Raw genomic sequence first — 24,339 nt, forward strand, 5'->3', positions numbered from 1 at the left:
CAAACACACACAATCATTGTATGTGTATAGTTGCTTTGCAAGGACCAGTTAATGGGCAAGATTTCCAATTACTAGGTGAGAGGACGGCCTCCTCAAAAGGTGATGCTGGATTCAAAATAGCAGTCAATCAGTGGGACCTGATGAGAATTCTCGTAGGACATAATATACCAAGAAACTACGTGTACCATGTTGTCTGCAGTGCCGGCACACATCATCTCCATCATTTCTGCCCACAACACTGTATCTCAATAGCACAAATTCTTTATCACCTGGACACTTTTCATTTCCGATTTGTATACCTTCTGAAATCTGAATTTCATATGGCACTTCACAGTCATAAAAATGTTTCCTGTCCCGAGTAGATGGGTGGGGGTGAGTGGTGGGTCTGTATGGGGGATGGGGTTGGGGCATTTCTCTTTTGCATTTAAGGGTTGTTTTTATTTTTTTAATTACTGGTAATGAGCCATATCTGCAGCAGCTCAATGACAGAAATAAACTTGTGAGTATACAGATCTTGAGGGACTGACTGAAAGAGCTAAGAATATGTACAATATTCACATAGAAGAAAAACACTTCGTCTCAAGGATTCATCAATTTTAGTGACTATGCATGTGTATGCATGTGTCAAGGATTCATCAATTTTAGTGACTATGCATGTGTATGTGTGTGTGTGTGTGTGTGTGTGTGTATGTGCATGTAACGGCAAACTGATGGGCAGAGTCAGTGACAGGGAGCAAAAGAGCAGATAATTACACATATGCAATGATAAGCCATTCCACCATTAGACAACGTTGATAATGAGAGACGCCATTGATATGACAACCTCAGTTACTGTGACAACAGCACAATGTAGGAAGGATCATCTTCAGCCGCATGATATTTCGGTAAAAATTGGCTGATGCCAGCTAGTGTTGCAAGCTCCATTACTCACATTGCTTTAGTTGCCTCACCAAATGAACTGACCAATCCATCTGGATTTGTCCTGTGTTCTCCATGAGCATCCCGCATTCGATATTGGTTCCACCCCACTTCCACGTCGACCCCATAAACTTGACCCTGCCGTATGAGCGGCACACATTTGCATTCGCCTTGCATATTGTACACGGCTCATTAATTCCTTGCATACTAGAGCTCAATCTAAATTACTCCAAGAGGAATGAGATTAGTCTGAAAAGCAGAGTTACTCTATCAAACATTGACATTTTGTGGCATGATGCAAAACAGTAAATTCTAAAAAGCAAAGCAGAGCAAAACAAAACAAAGAAATTTGTTAGATTCAAAGCTCACCAAAGTCTTGCTGTAAGAATAAACTAGCTTTACTCTGTTCATGAAAAGATAGTTTGCAAATGACACATGAAGGAATATAGGGAACTTACTGATTGTAATGATACAGCTCAGTTATGTCCATTTACGAATAGATCAATCAACTACGTATGCACTTCTCAAATACTTTTTAAATGTCTGCCAATCCTACAAAGCTTTAATGCTTCAATTACTTTGTACAACACAAATGAATTTGGAGCTTTTATGATTGCAAATTTCTAATAGCTGATACTGACAGAATAAATGATGCAAATATACACTACAGAAAGTTTTCGAGGTTGTTTGGTACGGTACCCAAAGACAATTTGATTTTACATCTCTGTCTGACTAGTGGTATACGCAGAATGTGCATATGATTTGGCAAGCTACAACCCAGTGCAACATCATACCCCAAATTATGCTGTTGTACGTACAGCCCCATCTCATGTTCTCAAATGTACAGTTACACACTGCTATCGTAAGACTGTTATTTTGTCATTTACTTTGCTGTATATATCTCGTTTGTCTACTCTCCTTCTGTTGTCTGTCTAGACTTGTATTAACCCGTTGAGGACAAGTCCCGAGTCTACTCAGGTAGGGGTCTATGGGAAGTACGTGTTGTAGCAAAATAAACCTGTCCTCAACGGATTAATTCACACTTTAGGCTGCTTTTCAGCACTGCCTTAATTCAGTTAAGTTAATGATATTCAGTTGTCACCTCCATCACCATTGCTTCAGATAACTTTCCTCTTGTTCAGTTATGTCACCTTCATTCTTTCTCTATTCAGGCGTGTTCACTCGTTCCATCCCACACCTGATTCTTTAATTAAGCCAAGACAGCTCCCATTCTAATGTGATCACCCCCTCCCACTTCTATCATCTCATGCCCTTCTTTACCCATTGGTTGATTTATTGAATTAGACTGCTCCATTTCATTGGAGTCTTCCATTCCTTTCTATTTCTATTGGTTCTTGTAGATAATTTGAATGTATGTAAACATTAGTTATGTAAATTATGTTTCTTTGGAAGTTCCACTAAGGGTGACTAGCCTCAGAATAAAATCAGAGTACTACCAGACTTCTTCCAGATCAGTCATTTTTATTTGCAACTCCTCTAAGTTTTCACTATATTAAGTTATTTTCCTTTTTGAAATACATGTACACTTCAGTTCGAAGATGGGAGTACACATTTCTTAATTTCTCAACATTAATTTTGACATCCTACACTATTATGGCAACCAAATTTTTACATTTGGTGATATCTTAATCAGAGACAAAGGAAGAAAAATGATAAATTATGGGATTTAATTTTTATATGTGGCATTTATCTTTTGTGTTAAAATCACAAATACAACAAAATGTTCTTGCAACAAAAACAAACAAAATACTAAATACTGCATCATTTTGTAGCTCTGTTTGAGTGACAGCTGCTCTGTTGCAAGAAAATACAAACAGGAGTGACATCACGGAGGCAGTGATTACTTGGGGTCATCTTCAATATCAAGCTCTGCTTTCAAACATGAAGACAGTCCCAAGCATTTGCTTTATTTTCTTGAAATCTTATTTGAAGTATTTTCTGTGCTACTGTACATTCAATACAATATTGCTTTGTCATCCTTACTTTGTTTTTCTTACGATCATATTATGTATAATGTTACATTGATGCATGCAATTCATATAATTCTGCCAAAACTTTGTATGATTTAATTATTCTGTATTGAAAAATGAAATGAAGATGTAGCGCCCGCCCGGGGAGGGGGGCGTGTCTGAATAGACAAGAGAAGATAAGACACTGTGTCAAGCTTGGATGCGTGGTACAACAGAGTGATTTTATTCTATATCTCTACTTCAACAACTAATAATCATATATCGAAATGGAAAATGTATATTTACAAATGAATATTTACATAACAAACACTATAAAATGTACTGATGAACGTCTCATCATAACTTGTAACGCTTCATGATACGAATTGTATCGATTATACCATAATAACGACAACAGTAACAATAACCACTCCTTATAACCCGAAACACTTCATTCTTTAAAACACTATTAACATATCTAACAATCCTCCGATATATCAGTCTATCATTCCTTGGAATGAACTTTTCATAATTCTTGAAACTAATCAACCAAAACTCATTCTTAACTCTCAGATTACCTTTGTAATCCTTTTGCCTTTAAAAACAAACATAACCAAATTAATATTAAATTCACAAAATACAAATGTAAAGTCTGTAGCTAATCAGCCATCATATTCATGCCTTCAAAATAACCTTGTTATCTTGCATGAGTAAACCTGACATCTAACATGTATTTCACCATGACTAAATTGTCATGAAATAATATACTAAAATATATTCTTCTTTCAATCTTTAACTCTCTTTTTACTTTCAGCAACTCAATGAATATAACTACAAGAATGTTAGCATTATCATCCCTATAATTTCTACTCAATGATTTACTATCTTTAATCTCTAAGACTGCAGGTCATTCGTGCGCACAAGACCCTTGAAATAATAATATTTCACTCTCAGTCTTCACTATTAACACATAATCATTTGCTCTGCAAATGCATTTCTTCATGTATTCTAGAAGCTATCATAACTTCGCATAACATGACTAAACGCTGAAGGTATAAGCTGTACCTTGCCATTACTTCTAACTCTCATAACTTTACATAAAATCTATATTAACCTTGCCCTTCTGAGGCCAGACGCACGCTATTCACTAGCATTTATATATACAAGCACTACCAGGTGACAATAAACTAGACATACACAATGTAACCAACTACAACACTACAGCATTCCCACACTCTGGTAGGGGCTTAATCCTAGAACTAAACAAATCACAGACTGCCCAAACTTCCTGCCTCAGCACTGAACACAGCATCTCAAACAGCTACTTTTATTCAAGGCTGGTAATACACTACATCATGCAGTCTCTTCTCTTTCAGGTGAGGAGAAGAGTGAGGAAATCTCCTCATAAAGCTCAAACTAAAACAAAGAGACCGGCTGACTGTTCAGCACCAACGTTTTCTCAATGAATGGAGTAGAGGGACAGAGAGAGAGAGAGAGAGAGAGAGAGAGAGAGACAAAGAAAAAGAGGGGAGAGAGAACTAAAGCAGGCAGTTACACTAGTCTATGTTCAGACCCTTTTTGCTGAAAATTCACTAGCCATTGGGTTCACCCTGTAATACACTATATTTACATATCTAATAATTTAAAGATGAACAGGTAACATACTGTAACTCCAAATGCATCCTCAAAGCAGTAAGTCACATCAATGTTATATCACCATACCTTTTGCACATGTAGAAATACTCCAAGTAGGTCTAGATTGTGAGACTAATCTCTTACTTGGAGAAGTTCTCATAAAGTTTCTTATCAGCATTGTTTCTCACCCCTGCAGCTTTCTGGTCAGTTCTTTGTTCTAGTGTGAATCATGGGGGTGCGTTGGCACTCTTTTCATTACACTCCTTCAATACCCTATGTACTACCCTGTGCTGGGTGTGTTCATACTCAAGGAAGGTATATACAATTCTAGTGCTGCATGCGTAACAGCACTGCTTCTGACCCAACGTGTATCCAGCTATTTTCGATCACACACTATATACATAGTACATTGCCTTTATACATTCTCAACTCATTCATCAACTCCCATGTGTCTGACATCATACAATATTATCTATCATGTCACACCTACACAACCAATAAGTAGATATTTAAGGTATATATTATAAAACATTAAGTCTCATCATAGTTTTCTTGCCAGAGGAATATTATGACATATATTCTTGGTTGAGATGGAACATTCTTGTTTTACCAAATTCTCGAAAACTTAGATAGAGAGTGACATGGAGCTTTCATTCACTCAAGTTTCTTACAAAACATATAATAATTACATTTCTGTTCACAAAAGCATCTCGTACAGGGATAGCTCTCATTGTATTTCTCAAAACATGTTTGATTCAATAATCATTCTGAGAGAATAACTATTAAAAGTATGAAAAAGGTATTTCTTACCTGAATAGACAAGAGAAGATAAGACACTGTGTCAAGCTTGGATGCGTGGTACAACAGAGTGAAGAACCAAGCCAACATCCAAGCTGGTTGGGCTTTTCTTATCTCTCTTCCAAGAAAGGGGCTGGGCCACTCTCCAAATGGGGAGGGGCAGCATCTCACTTTGAGGGACAAATATCTATTTACCTTCATGGTCAATTGCCATTAGGGTAGAGAGGTACAATACAGTAACACAAAAAATAGGGGGGGGGGGGCAATTCTGTGGGGCTCCACACCTTCCCCTCCAAAAACAAAATGTCCCCTGGACATTTTAAACGTTTCTTGTAATCATCTAAACAATTTGTGCATTCGCGAAGAGATGCGTGTGTGAACGTCATTGCACTCAGTCTGATCAACACATATTATCATCGTTCCTATCTTTATAACATATCAGCATTACACTCGACAGCATCATGATAATTGTATCATTACTGAATAACTGACGCAATATGCTGAATATCAGTGTCTTCATATTTAACTGTTCAAGAACGCTGTTTGCAAAAAAAAAAAAATTCTTTAGTTGTGCTCCTCGACACTAACTTTCAGAGGATATCATGTTATTTTCTTCCTCACAGTGTGCCAAAATTATATACACAAAGCACCATTAATTTGATCTTTGGTGCATTTTGCTGCTTTACATCAAATTCAATATCCTACCAATTTCAAACTATCATTTCTTTCATGTTGAATCTATCCCTTGAAATATAAATCTTAATGGTTTCTCCAGCCCTAAACTCAATTTGATCACGCTTGTAATGGCATGGCAGGTCCTGACATCTCCAAGGGGAAGTGACGTGACCGGAAGTTCTGCAGATCTCCTGGTCCCAGCGGTGGCAATTGGTAGTGAGGTCTGGAGTACGCCGGTAAGCCTTGCGTCCAGGGCTGGGGTACATGTGACGTCTGCCGCTGCTCATGTGGAGCCGGTGGTCGTGGCCCGGGTTGTAGCGACGGTTGAAGATGTAGTTGCGTTGGTGGTTGCGGTGGTGTTTGCAGTGACTGATGGATGGGGATTTGCGGAGGTGGGTATGGAGTGGGTGGAAATGGAGGCGGCGCTGAATGGTAGTGTTGAACCGGCGGCCGAAGTGGTGGGAAGAAGTGTTTACCGTTTGTAGGATATGAAGTATCTGACGTCATGTTCTTCTCTTGGTGACCAGTTACCATGGCTACATTCTGATTTTCTGTGTCAGGATGTATGACCGGCTGACCTAGAGTATCGTAGGTGAAGGTTGTTGGTGTTCTCCTTCGTCTTGAACTCCTTCGTCAAATCATGATACAGTTCTGTTGCTTCTTTTTCCCTGTAGTGGCTGCGAAGCAGTCGCCTCAGAACTGGTAAATCAAGATCTGGTTTGGACTCCAGGTAGGCGCGAAGAGGTAAACCAGGAACCATGGATCCTATGATTGCGTCTACAATCTCTTCTTCCCCATACCCCCGAGTCAGTCCGCGGTCTATTTGGTGGACGAGGCTGGAAAACGACAGCTTTGATCCTTCTGCCCAGCCTCACCGATCTGCCCTTTGATCTTAAACTCTCGTCGGTACTGGTCATGGATCACTGATGCTTTCTTGGTCGGGATGGTGAGCTCCACCTCAGGCAGGGTCTTGACCTTTTCCTCCTCAGGTAAGGTCTTGACCGTCTCCATCTCAGGTGGTGCTTCAGCTTTTCCTCCAGTCATCTTCCTGATGCTCATCCCGATGCTCTGGAGCAACTCCATCCCACCATCCGTCCTCCCCTCCACCTCATCACTGCAAAGAAAAGAAGTGACCACACGCAACACACCCAATTTTCCTTTCTTAGCAACTACCGTTACCTTCTCTTCTGGGATGCCGCACACGGTTGCAACTTGCTTCAGCTGCTCTTCTGTCAGTGTAGGCAGAGTGGCGAGGATTTCCGTCGAGAGTTCATCCATCCTGGGTCCAGATTCGTGTAGGTTAAGGACGACAAATTAGCATCACGAGCTCCTTTTCTGCGTTTGCCGTCCTGGCAGGGTTGCCAGATTTGTAGCGCCCGCCCGGGGAGGGGGGCGTGTCTGAATAGACAAGAGAAGATAAGACACTGTGTCAAGCTTGGATGCGTGGTACAACAGAGTGATTTTATTCTATATCTCTACTTCAACAACTAATAATCATATATCGAAATGGAAAATGTATATTTACAAATGAATATTTACATAACAAACACTATAAAATGTACTGATGAACGTCTCATCATAACTTGTAACGCTTCATGATACGAATTGTATCGATTATACCATAATAACGACAACAGTAACAATAACCACTCCTTATAACCCGAAACACTTCATTCTTTAAAACACTATTAACATATCTAACAATCCTCCGATATATCAGTCTATCATTCCTTGGAATGAACTTTTCATAATTCTTGAAACTAATCAACCAAAACTCATTCTTAACTCTCAGATTACCTTTGTAATCCTTTTGCCTTTAAAAACAAACATAACCAAATTAATATTAAATTCACAAAATACAAATGTAAAGTCTGTAGCTAATCAGCCATCATATTCATGCCTTCAAAATAACCTTGTTATCTTGCATGAGTAAACCTGACATCTAACATGTATTTCACCATGACTAAATTGTCATGAAATAATATACTAAAATATATTCTTCTTTCAATCTTTAACTCTCTTTTTACTTTCAGCAACTCAATGAATATAACTACAAGAATGTTAGCATTATCATCCCTATAATTTCTACTCAATGATTTACTATCTTTAATCTCTAAGACTGCAGGTCATTCGTGCGCACAAGACCCTTGAAATAATAATATTTCACTCTCAGTCTTCACTATTAACACATAATCATTTGCTCTGCAAATGCATTTCTTCATGTATTCTAGAAGCTATCATAACTTCGCATAACATGACTAAACGCTGAAGGTATAAGCTGTACCTTGCCATTACTTCTAACTCTCATAACTTTACATAAAATCTATATTAACCTTGCCCTTCTGAGGCCAGACGCACGCTATTCACTAGCATTTATATATACAAGCACTACCAGGTGACAATAAACTAGACATACACAATGTAACCAACTACAACACTACAGCATTCCCACACTCTGGTAGGGGCTTAATCCTAGAACTAAACAAATCACAGACTGCCCAAACTTCCTGCCTCAGCACTGAACACAGCATCTCAAACAGCTACTTTTATTCAAGGCTGGTAATACACTACATCATGCAGTCTCTTCTCTTTCAGGTGAGGAGAAGAGTGAGGAAATCTCCTCATAAAGCTCAAACTAAAACAAAGAGACCGGCTGACTGTTCAGCACCAACGTTTTCTCAATGAATGGAGTAGAGGGACAGAGAGAGAGAGAGAGAGAGAGAGAGAGAGAGAGACAAAGAAAAAGAGGGGAGAGAGAACTAAAGCAGGCAGTTACACTAGTCTATGTTCAGACCCTTTTTGCTGAAAATTCACTAGCCATTGGGTTCACCCTGTAATACACTATATTTACATATCTAATAATTTAAAGATGAACAGGTAACATACTGTAACTCCAAATGCATCCTCAAAGCAGTAAGTCACATCAATGTTATATCACCATACCTTTTGCACATGTAGAAATACTCCAAGTAGGTCTAGATTGTGAGACTAATCTCTTACTTGGAGAAGTTCTCATAAAGTTTCTTATCAGCATTGTTTCTCACCCCTGCAGCTTTCTGGTCAGTTCTTTGTTCTAGTGTGAATCATGGGGGTGCGTTGGCACTCTTTTCATTACACTCCTTCAATACCCTATGTACTACCCTGTGCTGGGTGTGTTCATACTCAAGGAAGGTATATACAATTCTAGTGCTGCATGCGTAACAGCACTGCTTCTGACCCAACGTGTATCCAGCTATTTTCGATCACACACTATATACATAGTACATTGCCTTTATACATTCTCAACTCATTCATCAACTCCCATGTGTCTGACATCATACAATATTATCTATCATGTCACACCTACACAACCAATAAGTAGATATTTAAGGTATATATTATAAAACATTAAGTCTCATCATAGTTTTCTTGCCAGAGGAATATTATGACATATATTCTTGGTTGAGATGGAACATTCTTGTTTTACCAAATTCTCGAAAACTTAGATAGAGAGTGACATGGAGCTTTCATTCACTCAAGTTTCTTACAAAACATATAATAATTACATTTCTGTTCACAAAAGCATCTCGTACAGGGATAGCTCTCATTGTATTTCTCAAAACATGTTTGATTCAATAATCATTCTGAGAGAATAACTATTAAAAGTATGAAAAAGGTATTTCTTACCTGAATAGACAAGAGAAGATAAGACACTGTGTCAAGCTTGGATGCGTGGTACAACAGAGTGAAGAACCAAGCCAACATCCAAGCTGGTTGGGCTTTTCTTATCTCTCTTCCAAGAAAGGGGCTGGGCCACTCTCCAAATGGGGAGGGGCAGCATCTCACTTTGAGGGACAAATATCTATTTACCTTCATGGTCAATTGCCATTAGGGTAGAGAGGTACAATACAGTAACACAAAAAATAGGGGGGGGGGGGGCAATTCTGTGGGGCTCCACAAAGAAATAAAACCAAACCAAACTGAACTGAACTTTTCTCTTTAAATCAATTGTAGCTTACAATTACATGCTATCTTAAAGGGAAGATAAACCCCAAGAGCAATGTGGATTGAGTGAAAGCAGCAACATTAGTAGAACACATCAGTGAAAGTTAGAAGAAAATCGGACAATCGATGCAAAAGTTATGAATTTTTAAAGTTTTGGTGTTGGAACCGCTGGACGAGGAGACTGCTAGAGGTTATGACGTATGAGTGGACAACAATACCAAGAAAATATAAAGAAAATTCTACAAAAATCCATTTTTCATGAAAATTACAAATTCTATCAACTTGATATTGACATATGTTAGGGGTAGCAATTATTCCCCCTGCTTTCTGAAAGAGGTTGGTCCATTGCTCTTTCATAATTCTAGAAAAGTGAATTTTTGTTGAATTTCCTTTATATTTTCTTTGTATTGTTGTCCACTCATACATCATATCCTCTAGTAGTCTCCTCATCCAGCGGTTTCAACACCAAAACTTTAAAAATTCATAACTTTTGCATCGATTGTCCGATTTTCCTCAAACTTTCACTGATGTGTTCTACTAATGTTGCTGCTTTCACTCAATCCACATTGCTTTTGGGGTTTACCTTCCCTTTAAAGGTAGGGGATACCTTTTACAGACCTCCCAAAATGCAGCAAAACATTAGACATGAACCTCAGGGGACTTGTTTAGGCCACTGCTGAGAAATTTGGAAGTCAACATTTATCTACAATTTGAATAATGCACAAAACTCAACTACTCAGTAGTTCTGTGTGTCAGCCACACTTCAGCCTTTTTGTTGCAGTCTTCTGTATCTTTTATCTATAAACACAAATCTAAAAGTATAAGAGCTGATATAATAACATATAGAGTGTGTGGCAAGAATGTATATAGAAATGTTTGTAAGTTTGGATGAACTTTCTTCACAAAACATACATGATGGACACACATGCAGTGCATGGGTCTGCAAAGGTAGCCTAGTAATGTACTGGAATTTACGGTGAGCCCCGAAAAAAATTCAATTCAAAATCTAACGGTCAATAAAAATGTACTAAATGTTACCTTCCACATTCAATACTTTATGGGAGTTTCTAAAATGATACTCTCTTCAACATACCACTGTATTTATACAACTCTTCATTTAAGGCATGCAAATGGGATTCCATACCTTTAAAGACATAGAAAAGAATAACAGAATATTCCTTATGTTACAATTAAAAGATACCCCATATTTTCTGAGTATTTTCTTTGTTTTTGCAGCTTTAATCACAAATATACCAACTCAAGGTAACTCATTTTGCACTCAAACTCTTCATTTGCTGGGGAGGGAGGGAGGGAGGGGAGAGAGAGAAAGGGGGAGGAAGTGGAGATACATAATGCAGGACCACCAAAAATTTTTGTAAGATTTGATTTTAAAGCTGACAAAATTTGATCAAGAAGTATGTTTCCGGGAATTTCGTCCCTGTCTTGTAATACATAATATCTGTGAGACCATTCCCAAATTATGACAGAGAGTGAGAGAGATTGTAACGTACAAGTATATATCAAGAGTTCTGTAGTATTGGTGACAGGTTTTATGAAAAGTGGGGGGGGGGGGGCAGCAGAGAGGAAGAGGTGTCAGAGAGAGGCATAATGCAGAGTCAGTGACATGTGTTAGCTGCTAGAATGACAAAATTAGATTATATGGTAAGCTCCTTTGGTAAATCTACTTATTTGACTTTTTCTGCAAGAAAAAGAGAAAGAGGGAGAGCAAGTTAGAGAGACAAAAATGAAGAGAGAGAGAGAGGGAGGGAGAGTGAACAAAAAGGTGTGACACAGCATGAATGACAGGTTTCGCCCAAGAAAAGAATGCTACAATTAGATTTACTGGCATAGCCAGTCTCTTTGGCATAGTCCATTATTCTCCTGAAATGTCTGCAATTAGGTGCATTTTTTCACGGCCGACTTGACTATATGCCCTCCCATACCCATTAAAAGAAGCTTTAGCTTCAGAAAGAGTGATACCTAATGTTGTCTTCCCATGCTTACAAAGAGAATGTGTTTCAAAATTGACACACGTTACTCAATTTATTGGAAACTACTATTAAATTGTTTTATTTTGTTGGCGTATCACTATGTGAAGATATAAATTGACATCTAACTCTGCCTCACATCACAGAGCTCATCTTCAACTTGCACAGAAATGTGTTCATGTGTTCAGCAGAGGAAAAACTATGTCATAAAGTGATTATAGGAAACAGACTTCATACATTCATGCAAAGTTGAATATAAAATCACAAGAACAAAGTGTCTATAATGCCCAACCCCAATGAGCAAACAACCTTTCTGTATTAAACATAGCTAGCCCATCATCACTCTTTGGTTCTGTCAATGAGGGCAACACACAACACAGTTCAGATTCACTTGAGTGAGGGTAAAATAAAGCTCATCCAAGGCATCCAATGAGACTGTGATCAAGGTATTCCTGGATAGCTTACATACCATCTGAACAATGACTCATAATAGGCATGCCTCACTCAAAACTTCTGAATGGTAGCTTAAATGGTACTCTCCTATTTTTTTAATTTTTTTTTTTTTAATTCCAGGGGGTTTTGTGGACATTTTGTTTCCGCATGCCTTTGAGTGTTCCCCAGATTTAACGGTGTTATACATAGCAAATGGCATTCCTCCTCCTCCTCCTCCTCATCATCATCATCATCATCATCATCATCATCATCATCATCATCATCATCATCATCATCATCATCATCAACTGCCTTAAAGGGATCATACAGTTTTTGTTGAGACCTAATTTCAGGTTTCTAACATTTTTTTTTTTTGTGAGATAATGAGAAACTTCTTATGAAATATATTGTATGAAAGAGCTTGTTATTCTATGAGGAATTCAACATTTAATTGATGAAAATTGGTTTTGAAATGGCTGAGATATCCAAAAAAGAGCGATTCTAATAAAGTGTGAGACCCACACTTTATTACGATCGCTTTGTTTTACTTTGTTTTTGGATGTTTCAGTCATTCCAAACCCGATTTTCATCAAATAAACTTTGAATTCCTCTTAAAATGGTATGCTCTGTACCATATCATAAGTGTTTTCTTGGTATCTCACAAAAAGTTAAAAGCCCAATTCTCATCTCCACCAATACTGTACCATCCCTTTAAATCTACTCAAGTCAGTGGCCTATTGACACACAGTAAGAGTGCATCAATTCAAAATCCAAAATACCCATGTTATCAGTACTATACTAAAACATTCCATTCCCGTCACATCAGAAGCAGCATCTGTGATAATCATCAACAAAATTCTAATGAATTCAAAGACTGCTTTGAACTGAAACATTCATCACATCTGAATTAGAAGATTCCATCCTAACCTATATGTTACAATCATTATGCCAGTGACCTCTATTGACCTTGCAAGGTGGCAGCAAAGTGTTGTGTGTACGTGAACACCGGGGTCGATGACCATGGTGTGGCGCTCTGGGAGATATGGCGCATCGGTGGTGGACCATTTCTCATCTAAGCAGTGTCACTTAGCTTTGGCTCCAGTGGAGGAGGACAAAAATCAATAAGAACTTGCCATCCATTTTCTTAAGTGGATGAGAGAGTGTACAAATCCCTTATCTCGGCTGGGACAAATGAGAGTATTTCCATACAGTATGATCTGCTGTGCATTTTTTGTTACTTTTCCACCTCCCCCCCCCCCTCCAAACTTGATAAGGACCAGAGGGTACATGTTAGAGATGTAGCTGTCTATTTCTTTACTCACCAAAAACTTAACTCTTTATGTGCCACGTTTGCATGCCTGACTCGATCAACGGTGTGCCAAGTTTGAATATTCTCCTCAAATGCACAAACCCATCCAAACCGATTGCTAAATCGTCAAATGCTACAGTACAATGGAAGAGTACAGCGTACAGTGTACTAGCTTACATTTTATGTGGTGATTGACTATCAAACGTTGTTCCCTACCGGGTTTGTGAGTGAATTCTAAGTTTATGTCACTGTTTTGGGTACAAAGGTCATGCCTCTACTATGATGTAGCTACTGATCATTTGAAAGAAAAACAATCAGAAATTTGTCATACAATTTATACCAAAGCAAAGCCTGGCATTTTCTCTACAACTTTGCTCACTACATGTCCATGGGAGCAGGAATCTACTAAAGTTACATAGATTTGAAAAACAGAATGTTCTCCCAAAGCAAGGACAATGTTTATCTCAAAATAATGTGGCACACAGGGGGTTTCCACCATGGCACATAAAAAGTTCATAGAAGTCTTGTGGTCTCTTGGATCAGGCACTGAGCTTTTGAATAGAAGAGCCTACAGGACTGAAGCCCTGTCATGGCATGTTTTTATTGTCCGTGAACAAGGCACGGCACCTATAAAACTTCTCTTTACCAGGGTATATAATGTGAGCGCCTGGCAGGCAGCTGAATACAAAAATGGTTATATATTTCGCATGAGTGTATACTAGAAGATGCCAGACTGGCTAGTGTGCTCTATCTGGGGAGGGAATGGATATGGGGGGGGGGGGGGGGGAGAATGAATGCACTGAATGTGCTGGTGGAATATTGCAAGCAACAGCAGTAATGATATATTTCGCTGAGTGCTCTAAGCATTAAAATCTGGAGCAAAGTTGCTGTATGCAAAACATCTTCTGTAGCTCCTCCTGCTATGGATATAAGCAGTTGGGATGATGGTGAGATCAGATTTGAGATAGCTGACAGATCATTAGGCACTTTCACATTTACAGTTAAATGCTGTGGTATTTCACATGGTCATTCCTATGTTTTAAGTGTACATACACCATGGAATACACCATGGAATACACTGCAAAATACCATGGCATTTAGGGTGGTATTTCAAACTGTGTACGATGTACGCATTATTATGTGCGAGATCTGAGCGTGAATCTGGGCATGAAATACCAGAAATCATATGGGGGTGTATTTCTTGTGTGACCTGACACACTTTCCTTGTCTCATCTCTGTAGGAGATATGCATGTGTGCAGTGCTTACCTCATGGAGGTACAAGTTGTATATTATCGGGTAAGAAATACAATGGTAATTTGTGAATGAGAATGTTACCAAGGAAATTACTGCCGTATCTTCTCCCATAGTAATCCATTATTCTTGAGAATGGTGCCAACAAGTAAATTTCCATGGTATTTTGATAATACCACAGTAATTTAAATGCCAATGCACCTAAATGTATTCACATTATATCACATCATACTGTATTAATGTAGTCTGTTAATGATACAAATATGGCAGGCACTGCCATCCACATAAATTTAAGTTATGCAAGAAATCAATATCTTGCTTACAAGCAATACATACATGTAGGCAGCCTACATATCTACAAAATTCTTAAACAACATTTGGAAAATTAGTCTTAACCCATTGAGGACGGGCTGATTTTGCTGCAAAACGCATTTCCCATAGACACGAGCCCGAGTATACTCCGGACTCTTCCTCAATGGGTTAAAGTAAACACATCCTGACTTGCAGTAACACGGAATTACATTTGTAAAACATAATGCCCCTATGAAGTACTGATGTTAAATGTTTAGTAAAGTTTATACAGAGTTAGAGAAACGCATTTGGGATACCACGGTATCTTCTTCAAGGTATGAACATTACTCTTGGAAGAAAATGGCCACTACAAAAATATCCAGGAAATGAAATATGAAATAACTTTTGAACAGATTGTCCAAGTTTCCTTAAAATTTCATTGATACGCTCCACTATTGCTGCACAAACACTCAATCCACACATACATTTTCAATTCAATTCAATTCAATTCAGTAGTTTATTTATTTCCATCAACAAAAAAATACATGATACAAAGTGGTGCATGTATCAATTTGACTTTCATCCATGCACAAATGGTGTTACAACATAAAAAAGGAACAATGCACACTTTGTCATGGTAACAAAAAGGAAGTAATCATAATCAAGGAAAAGAGAGTTTCACTAAAGAGCTAAGCTTATAGGACGTGGAACACTGAAAAGAAAACAACAGCAACACAAATATACCAATAAGATGTATTTATAAATGTTAAATTCATCTATGTACCAATGTAGATTTGGTCATTGATATATATATGCCGCTGATAATACAAGCATACTATCAACAATACTTGTTTTAGAATGCAAATAGAATATATTGTAACATAGCAACATTATATTTGGGTGAACTTGCCCCTTATCAGTCAGGACTTTCAAGTGCTAACACGTCATGCAGGACAAGACACCGCCAACATTACTTACAAAATATTTGAGGTGCCTGGCACATACGAGCCCGTCCCCACCGTTGTTACCCGGACCGCAGCAGACAAGGACCGTTGGCTCCCCACCCATGCTTCCCAGGGGGTAGGCCTTGGTCAGGGCAGTGGCGCAACTGAGACCTGCTAACTCCATCAGCTGGTCCACACTGAAGCCGTAGTCATCGAACAGTTCCTTGTCGATGTTGACGGCCTCTTCTTGACTGCAACAACATGAACAGAAATAAAAAATGACAGCATTATTTTCAATATAATCATATTTTTCAAAAACATGTAAATGTACTGTAGTACTTCTTTCTCTTGTGAAGGAAGATCATAACACTAGAATCCTCATATATTCCAACATTAACCTGTTGAGGACAATTTGATTTGCTGCTACATGCATTTCCCAAGGACACCTGCCAGAGTATACTCGGGACTAGTCTTCAACGGGTTAAGATGTGCGCTATACAATTTGAATTGGATTTTGTCGTATCAACTGTTGCATCACACGTGTAATGCCCCAGTTGAATATAAATGATGATACTGTACAGATTGAACAACAATAGAACTGACATGATAAGCACCAAAGGCAACTATAATGGCAAAAACAAACCTGACAAAATAGAAATCTTGAGCATTACCATGGGGGGGGGGGGGATCCATTTTGGAGGAAATGGGAATACACTGAAAAGTACTGTCGGCACATCGGAATCCTATACCACAAGTATTCAATAGTTATATATGGAGTGTCAATCTTCAGTGAAGATGTAGATTGTTCAGTATGGAATATTTTGTCTACAAGTGAGTTTTGATTTTACCTATATCCATTTTGAATTCTGATTTGGCATCAGATTGGCAAGTGTTAAATGGAAAGGTGAGCAAAAGTGAGATGAAGTTGATCAGAAAACTAAGAAAGTGAAGAGAACTGGGCCTCATTCCTCTTTGAAATGACGGCACAGTCAAGGCATATGTGCATCAAATTGTATGCCTTGTGTCGTATCAGTATAATTCTCTAAACATGACAGTTGCTGTCTTGTGGGAGAATCACCATATTCACTAAGAGCGTATTTCTACTGAGAGTACCTCGCATCACCTCGCACCATCTCGCATCACCGCGAATTTTGTCCCCCGCATCACCTCGTATTTTACGACCTCTCGAGCTGTTTCTACTGAGCGATAAAATGCGCGCTGATGCGAGGTGACGAGCTAAATGCGGTGAATCCGGAAGTTGCGTATTTTCAGGTCACAGATCAGGTGGCGCTGCCTCTGCCATTTTGTGGTAGGCCATTGAATTTCGTTTAGTCTTTCCATTCAAAATGCCCCTCACCAACATTTCCTGCCACTTGGTTATTAGGAATCGTTGCAGATCTAGGGTCCAGTTAATGATTTCCCGGGGCTCTGACATACTAACGTTAGTATTCCAGCAAAAACAAATTAGGGAATCTACAACTATGAGACGATACGATATTATGGGAAAATGAACGCAGTGTAAAAATCAGAGTATATAGTATACTAGTACTAGTAATAGGCCGTTGGGCACGCAAACAATAGATGATGAATGCACGCAATTCACTGTACCACCTCATGTATTTAGTAGGAGTTGGTACAAGGCATGATGTGTGTGAAATTACAGTCGCTGTGTGCGATGAACCGTTTTGAAAAGTGCGGGGCGAAAGCTCCCAATAATTCAAGACTTCCGGTACATCGCGAATTTCGCTACCCGGTGTGTTTCTACTGAAAATCATCCCTCGCATCACCACGCATTGACCACCTCAAAAGATGGACGACGGAGCACCTCGCATCACTGCGCATCGGCCACTACCTGATCTGTTTCTACTGAGTAAAAATTTGAGGTGTCACCGCGCATCGCCGCGTATCATCTCGCATCGCCTCGCATCACCTCGAATTTTCATCGCTCAGTAGAAACACGCTCTAAGAGGCATAAGAGGCATGTTATATTTCACAAGTCAAAAATAGGACATGTGTTTGACATTTGAATGGGACACAAGTCGTATGGTTGATCGGCAAGTTGGTATCTTTATGTGCTGATATCAACAGCTGCAACTCCATATGAGAGAAGTATAAGAAGCTAGATGAGTGATTAGCCCACATGGAATAACAGACTACTAATGGCAATTTTCACTTATTTCATTTATTTCCACATCTGATAAAAAGCATTTCCAAAGAAAACAAGAACTCTACATAGAACATTGGAACAATACAGCAAAAATGTACTTCTTGTATAACGTTTTAAAAAGAGAAAAACATAACATGAAAACAGTTATTTCAGTATGTGGGAGGATCAACATAGGGCTTTCTGCGGCTAATCCAAAGATTTATAGTTAAGAATGGTTACATTAATGCAATTCAAAACACTAGAAAACTATACTACCGAAAGAACAAAACCCATATATGACGGCAAGAGTCGTTAAAGCGAGGTACATATACATTAAATAAAGCTGAAAATTTATAGCATATCTTTATGAACAAGAAAGGATTTATAATTTCTTTTAGATATTGAAAGTCTACTAGTCAACTGTATTATTTTCAGCATATTCCATAATACAGGTCCCATATATTTAAATGTGTATCTTGAAATGCAGTATTTAAAAATTGGGGGTATAAAACTTATTCATCTGTCTGGTATCATAATTGCTCTTGTTTTGGATGAAGGAAATATCAAAAACTCAAATTGGCAAAATATTGTTCATAAATGTGTACATAAAAATAGCAAGAAAGAATTTGGTCATATAAAAAAAAAATAAGTGTTGTTGTCCTTTTTACATATGTGACCGTGCACCTCAAAACGAACATAAAGTCGCACACATTGATTTTGCGTGAGGACTGAACATAAGTGAAATGGGTCAACCTAGCCGAACTTGACTTTTTCATATTTTCTGAAAGAGCGGGTCTTCTTTTACATTATGCTAAAATTTGGTATCATAAAACGGGCAGGAAAGTGTCTTTTTTTAGCAGTTCATCTCGAACATTTTTGGTATAATAGTGTGATTAGGTGTGTCTTTAAAATCCCTTTTTCATTTCTAAAAAACCTTGTCCACACTCTTCACTTTCAACTCTAATAACTTTTGAAAGGATAGTGCTACTGCATTGAAAGTAGGCATTAATTATGGACAGAATGTGTTAATGAGGCATGCTTAATTTCAGTTTAATCTGATAATCCCTTCATTGTTGTTACTCTGGTGGTTTACTTCCTGTTTTTTGTCCCATTCATCGCACAGCCAGCACGGTTTGGTAAAGATTAAGCGCTTGAATAGACACTGTACTTCAGAGCCTCTTTTCTCAGTTCACACTTTTCCTGAGTTTGTGCTTTCTTTCAAATATTTGGATAGGTTAGGAGAGTCCATTTGATTTGAGTTATACATCATTTTAAAGCTTAAAGTCTGCTCTTTCAGAATATGGTCTTAACTAAAAATTCATGTCTGGCGACTTTTTGTTTGTTTTGAGGTGCAGAGTCACATATTAAGCTGTTAGAAGCATGTCTCCAAGGAGAAGAATGCTGCAGAGACATACAAAGCTGCTTGTCTTTTTTCCCTATGATGAAGAGGACTTGAGCGGAACTTGGATTACACCCCGTGCACTGAAGATGCACCCTCGCTGCTTCTGGGTAGCACGTGTTTGTACATGTCGCGACATATGCAGCATCGCGCGGGCTCGCTCAACACTCGGGGCGGTAATTGCGAACAAATACTTGACCGGCACTTAGTGGTAAAAATCTAATAAATGGACAGGAAAGGGAGGAAGGAGCTGGGAGTGGGGTGGGGTGGGGGGCTTGCCATTGGAGTAGGCCGTCGTCCATGTGTCACACATCTTCCCTTCAGTTTTACGGGCATGTCCCCGCTATGCATTCATGCGGACAGGCTGCAGCCTGGTCAAAGCGGAGTTCACGCCCAGCCCGCCTCTGGCCGCAGCGTTTAGAGGAAACGGTGAGCAAACACCAGCGACTATCGATGACGGTAATATACCGCGATAACTTTCACCTCTTGAAGTCCAATTATCGCCAGCAGTCAGTTAGCCAACGATAGGGTGACCCCATTATCGCCCCTCCAGGCTATGCGGTATTCATCTCCTTTTTTTTTTTCCTCCTCATCAGAAATTTTTGTCTCTCGCATGTATGCCCATGCAAATATATATCATGTATATTATGTACATAATTATATACAATATATCTTGCGGTTCATCATTCTGCAAATCTCACATACCGCATCTAGATCAATACTAACCGCGGAGTATGGCCAACCTCCAAGTGTGCCCAGGGGACCGAGGCAGGAAGAAGGACTAGAATAGCAAATTAATGGCCGATATATGGCCGCGAAGAATCGCCCGCACTCGATTTTCCCACTGCAACAACAGTTATTACTGTAGAACACTTCTGATGTTCACTCTCAAGTGGAATTCTAAACATTGCATTTTCATCGTACATCCTTTGGGCACAGGCATATCACATACGGTCACCAATTCTGCAAACATTGTACCCATTTACAAAATTGTGATATTTACTTTTACATTATCATTCCAGGAATGAGGACATACAACATTTTCAGGAAAAAATATGCTATATCAGAGGGCTAAGACAAAGTTATGAAAAATTATCATACAAAATTTTGAACACATAATAATCTAAAAGTCAAGGCCTTCCATGGTAGTTAGCATCTGTATTGTAATAAAGTTTCCAGTTAATAAGATTGCTATTCTCAGTTATATTCTACAGTATAAAATAAAAATATAAATGAGGCTTTTGATCATGAAAAGGCAGTTATTGGTGCAAATGCCACAACAACCTTTTAGAATACAGAATTACTTTCAATGAGCATGCCGAAATTTGGTATCAGATAGTGCCATATACAAAACACGCCATAAAAAACCCCATGCAGTTAAAATGCTGAACACTCAGTTTCCTGAGACGGATTTACTGAAGCAGGCAATCACACACTCATACCAGTGCAGTGCAAAATGAGAGGGGAAAAAAAACTCATACTAATGAGCCATAATCATAGCACTAATTAACATTAATTCAAATGCCACTGATGAGGAACTGCAGGCCTAGAATACTCTGCTGTATTCTCCTTCAAGGATGCTGTGTAAAGATAGTGCAATATCTTGGGTCAAATAGGGACAGTCCATACGGAAGTAAGAAATGCACACGGTGCATATGTGATGTAACTTGCATCATGAAACGAACAAAGAATCTCAGGAGGATTTTTCACTTTAGGTAAGATACTCACATTCTGCTTTTGAGTATCTTGTATATGAAGAGTTTGTTTGCAAAAACCGATAAGTCCATTTTTGAAGATTTTGAGTACGGTCTCTGTCAGAAAGTACAAAATAATATCTTTTAAATGATATATTGGTCACTACATATAAAGGTACATTTTTGAAGTTATGGTCAAAAGAAGCAGAAAGTTTTTCTTATTATTCTCTTTATTTTCTTGACCTTTAATCGCAAATATCTCCATTTGGCAAATATGGACTTATCGGTTTTTGCGAACAAACTCTTCATATATAAAACTCAGTATTAGATATTATATATTATGATATATAACTCAGCAAAAGTCTGATGCTTCCAAATCCCATCGAAAAAAGTGATAGAAAATCCAACTACTAGAAGATTGCAACTGTTTGTCAAATTGCACTACATCAACGTAAATAAGCACTGAATTGATCAGTGTTTTAGTAGTACACCTGTATCCATGATAAAAGAAATCATGGGCGTACGTACTTGAGCAGGATCCGAACCTACAACCTCCTGATCTCTGGACAGGCATCATCTCCATTAGACCATCAAGCTTCTGCCAGACAGGTACTGGTTCTAATCTATGTACACTGTAACATGCATCCGGTACTGCGCAATTATTCAAATTCATGAAATTCTTCTGTCGAGATGTTTTCATTGCAACTGATTGGCAAATTGCAGTTTGTCAGTCAGTTGCAATAAAAACATCTTGACAGAAGAATTTCATGAATTTGAATACTAGAAAAGTTTCTTTTGAATATCAAAAACAACTTATAGTTTCATAGGGTCTATGAAGATGCACTGACACGTAGTTTGCAGTGCACAAGACAAAAACAAAACAAAACAATTTAAGACTCTATTGCAACTACTTAAAAGGGCCTTCATGATTATTCTGGGACTTTTGGGATATTCATTAGGACATTCTATACTTATGATTTCTTTCAAAGTACAGACAGTGCTCACCATTTTGAAACAGTTCTTATATGTCTCAAGAAACACCCTTGAGCTTCTCATACATGGTTGAAAAAAAAAAACAGAGGAAACCAAAGTCGGACAAAACATATTGTTCTGCAAGAAAGTTTACACATGTCAGCTGTAGATAAAATAAAGGTTATTCTCTTGGAATGTACCCCAATCACCAAAGTATCGTGACTGATCTATTCACATATTGTTTGTTTATTTGTTTTTTCAGGTCTTCTGGAAAGCAGCCCATGATTTTTTTTAATGTGTGTAGTTGTGTGGGAGTTGTCATGCAGGGTCATTAAAATCCATGAGTCTTAGATACTAGCTGAATGCATATGGGCAAATCCCTTGCATCATCACTGTTTCCTGTGCAATCTTGTATCTCGTTTGTGTATGTGCCCCGCTTGTTTTGTCTGTTGTCACTGTTGTTGTCTTTTTAAGTGTGTGGACACTTTTCAGCACAGAAGATTAAGCTTGCCACATCAATGTATGTAGCATGCCAATCCACTTTGCATATTTGCTGAATAAAATCCTATAAAGCTTGTACTGGTACTGGATACAGGTTGAATAAAAGGAAAATAGGCAGGTATTATTCAGGAAAACAATCCTATCAATCCCAGATCTATCATTTCTTGCATTCATCCTCTTGAGGGTGAATATCATTAAACACACTGTGTGTGTATGTGCCATTATATAAGATTATTACATAACAGATATAGAAGTTGGAGGATAATAAATGCCGATGACTCATTGGGAGCAATGTCACCATAGCCATCAGGGAAATAGATCCTTCTTACAATGATGAGTGTTTCGACTTCAGAGTCTCCATAACCCGTTGAAGATTAGTCCCAAGAATACTCGGCCAGGTATCTATGGGAAATGCGTGTTAAAGCAAAATCAGTCCGTCCTCAATGGGTTAAATTATGCTATCTTCTTTTGTAGGTGATGAATTCAAACAAACATGAAATAATCAGAGCTTTTATAACTCTGTCACTGCAATCAGCAATTATACTGTGTACGGAGCTTCGGAGTAGTGGTTCCAATGGGGTCATTGTCAATAACAGAGGAATGAAACCAAAATATACACCATATGTGGACTGAGTAAATGGCAGCAATATTTATCTAGCAGAACACATTAATAGCAAAGTTTGGGGAGAATGGGACAATCCACTGAAAAGCTATAACTTAAGTTTTGGTGCCACTGTCACTGGATGAGAAGACTACTCCAGTTTGTGATGTCAATATCAAAGAAAATGAAACAAGAATAAAAAAAAATTAATGAAAATTACAGTGTTCTCATTCACTTATAGGTCCTGTTTCTACCTTTGGGAGCAGTGATTTAAAACTTTTCAAGATATTGCCTTTCATGCATATGTATAGGTCTGTTGTACCACAAAACATCCTACCATATAAAATTTTTGCAATAAAGGCTAAAATACAAGGAGATATCAGTATTTTTCTCAATAAACCTGAACTATAGACAGTTTAGTCTGGAAACATTTTTATTATAACTATTGTTCACATTTTGTACATTTAACAATACTTGACATTGGTTTTACTGATTCAAATTTTCACAACGGTTGTTCCAATCCCTAACTTACATAGCAATACTGAAACTCAGAAAATTCATAACTTTTCAATGAATTGTCAGATTTTGCTCAAACTTCCCTGATGTGTTCTACTGATATCACTGCATTCCCTCAGTCCACATATATGTATTTGGATTTCATTTTCTGTTTAAAGCGGCAGTCCATTATAGCAAGAATACATATCATTCATCATGAAATTCAAGTCTCCAATTTACAAGTAAGTGTTACTTGGTTGGAAGACTTTTCCTATGGGAAAACAAGATGACACCAGGTCCTCCGGCATTCAAAGACAATGATATGAGTTTCCAGT

The 24,339-nt window shown here is 38.3% G+C and overlaps 1 protein-coding gene across 1 annotated transcript in view; it reads right to left on the reverse strand.

The window, feature by feature from the left end:
• Positions 1 to 24,339, reverse strand: part of LOC140237722 (NAD(P)H-hydrate epimerase-like) — a 180,091-nt gene that overhangs the window by 6,457 nt on the left and 149,295 nt on the right. Inside the window, exon 3 of the mRNA XM_072317649.1 lies at positions 16,231 to 16,447. Within this exon, the coding sequence (XP_072173750.1) occupies positions 16,231 to 16,447 (217 nt within the window). The remainder of the gene's footprint in view (positions 1 to 16,230; positions 16,448 to 24,339) is intronic.

The sequence above is a fragment of the Diadema setosum genome, chromosome 14 (assembly GCF_964275005.1).
Source record: "Diadema setosum chromosome 14, eeDiaSeto1, whole genome shotgun sequence".
NCBI lineage: Eukaryota > Metazoa > Echinodermata > Echinoidea > Diadematoida > Diadematidae > Diadema > Diadema setosum.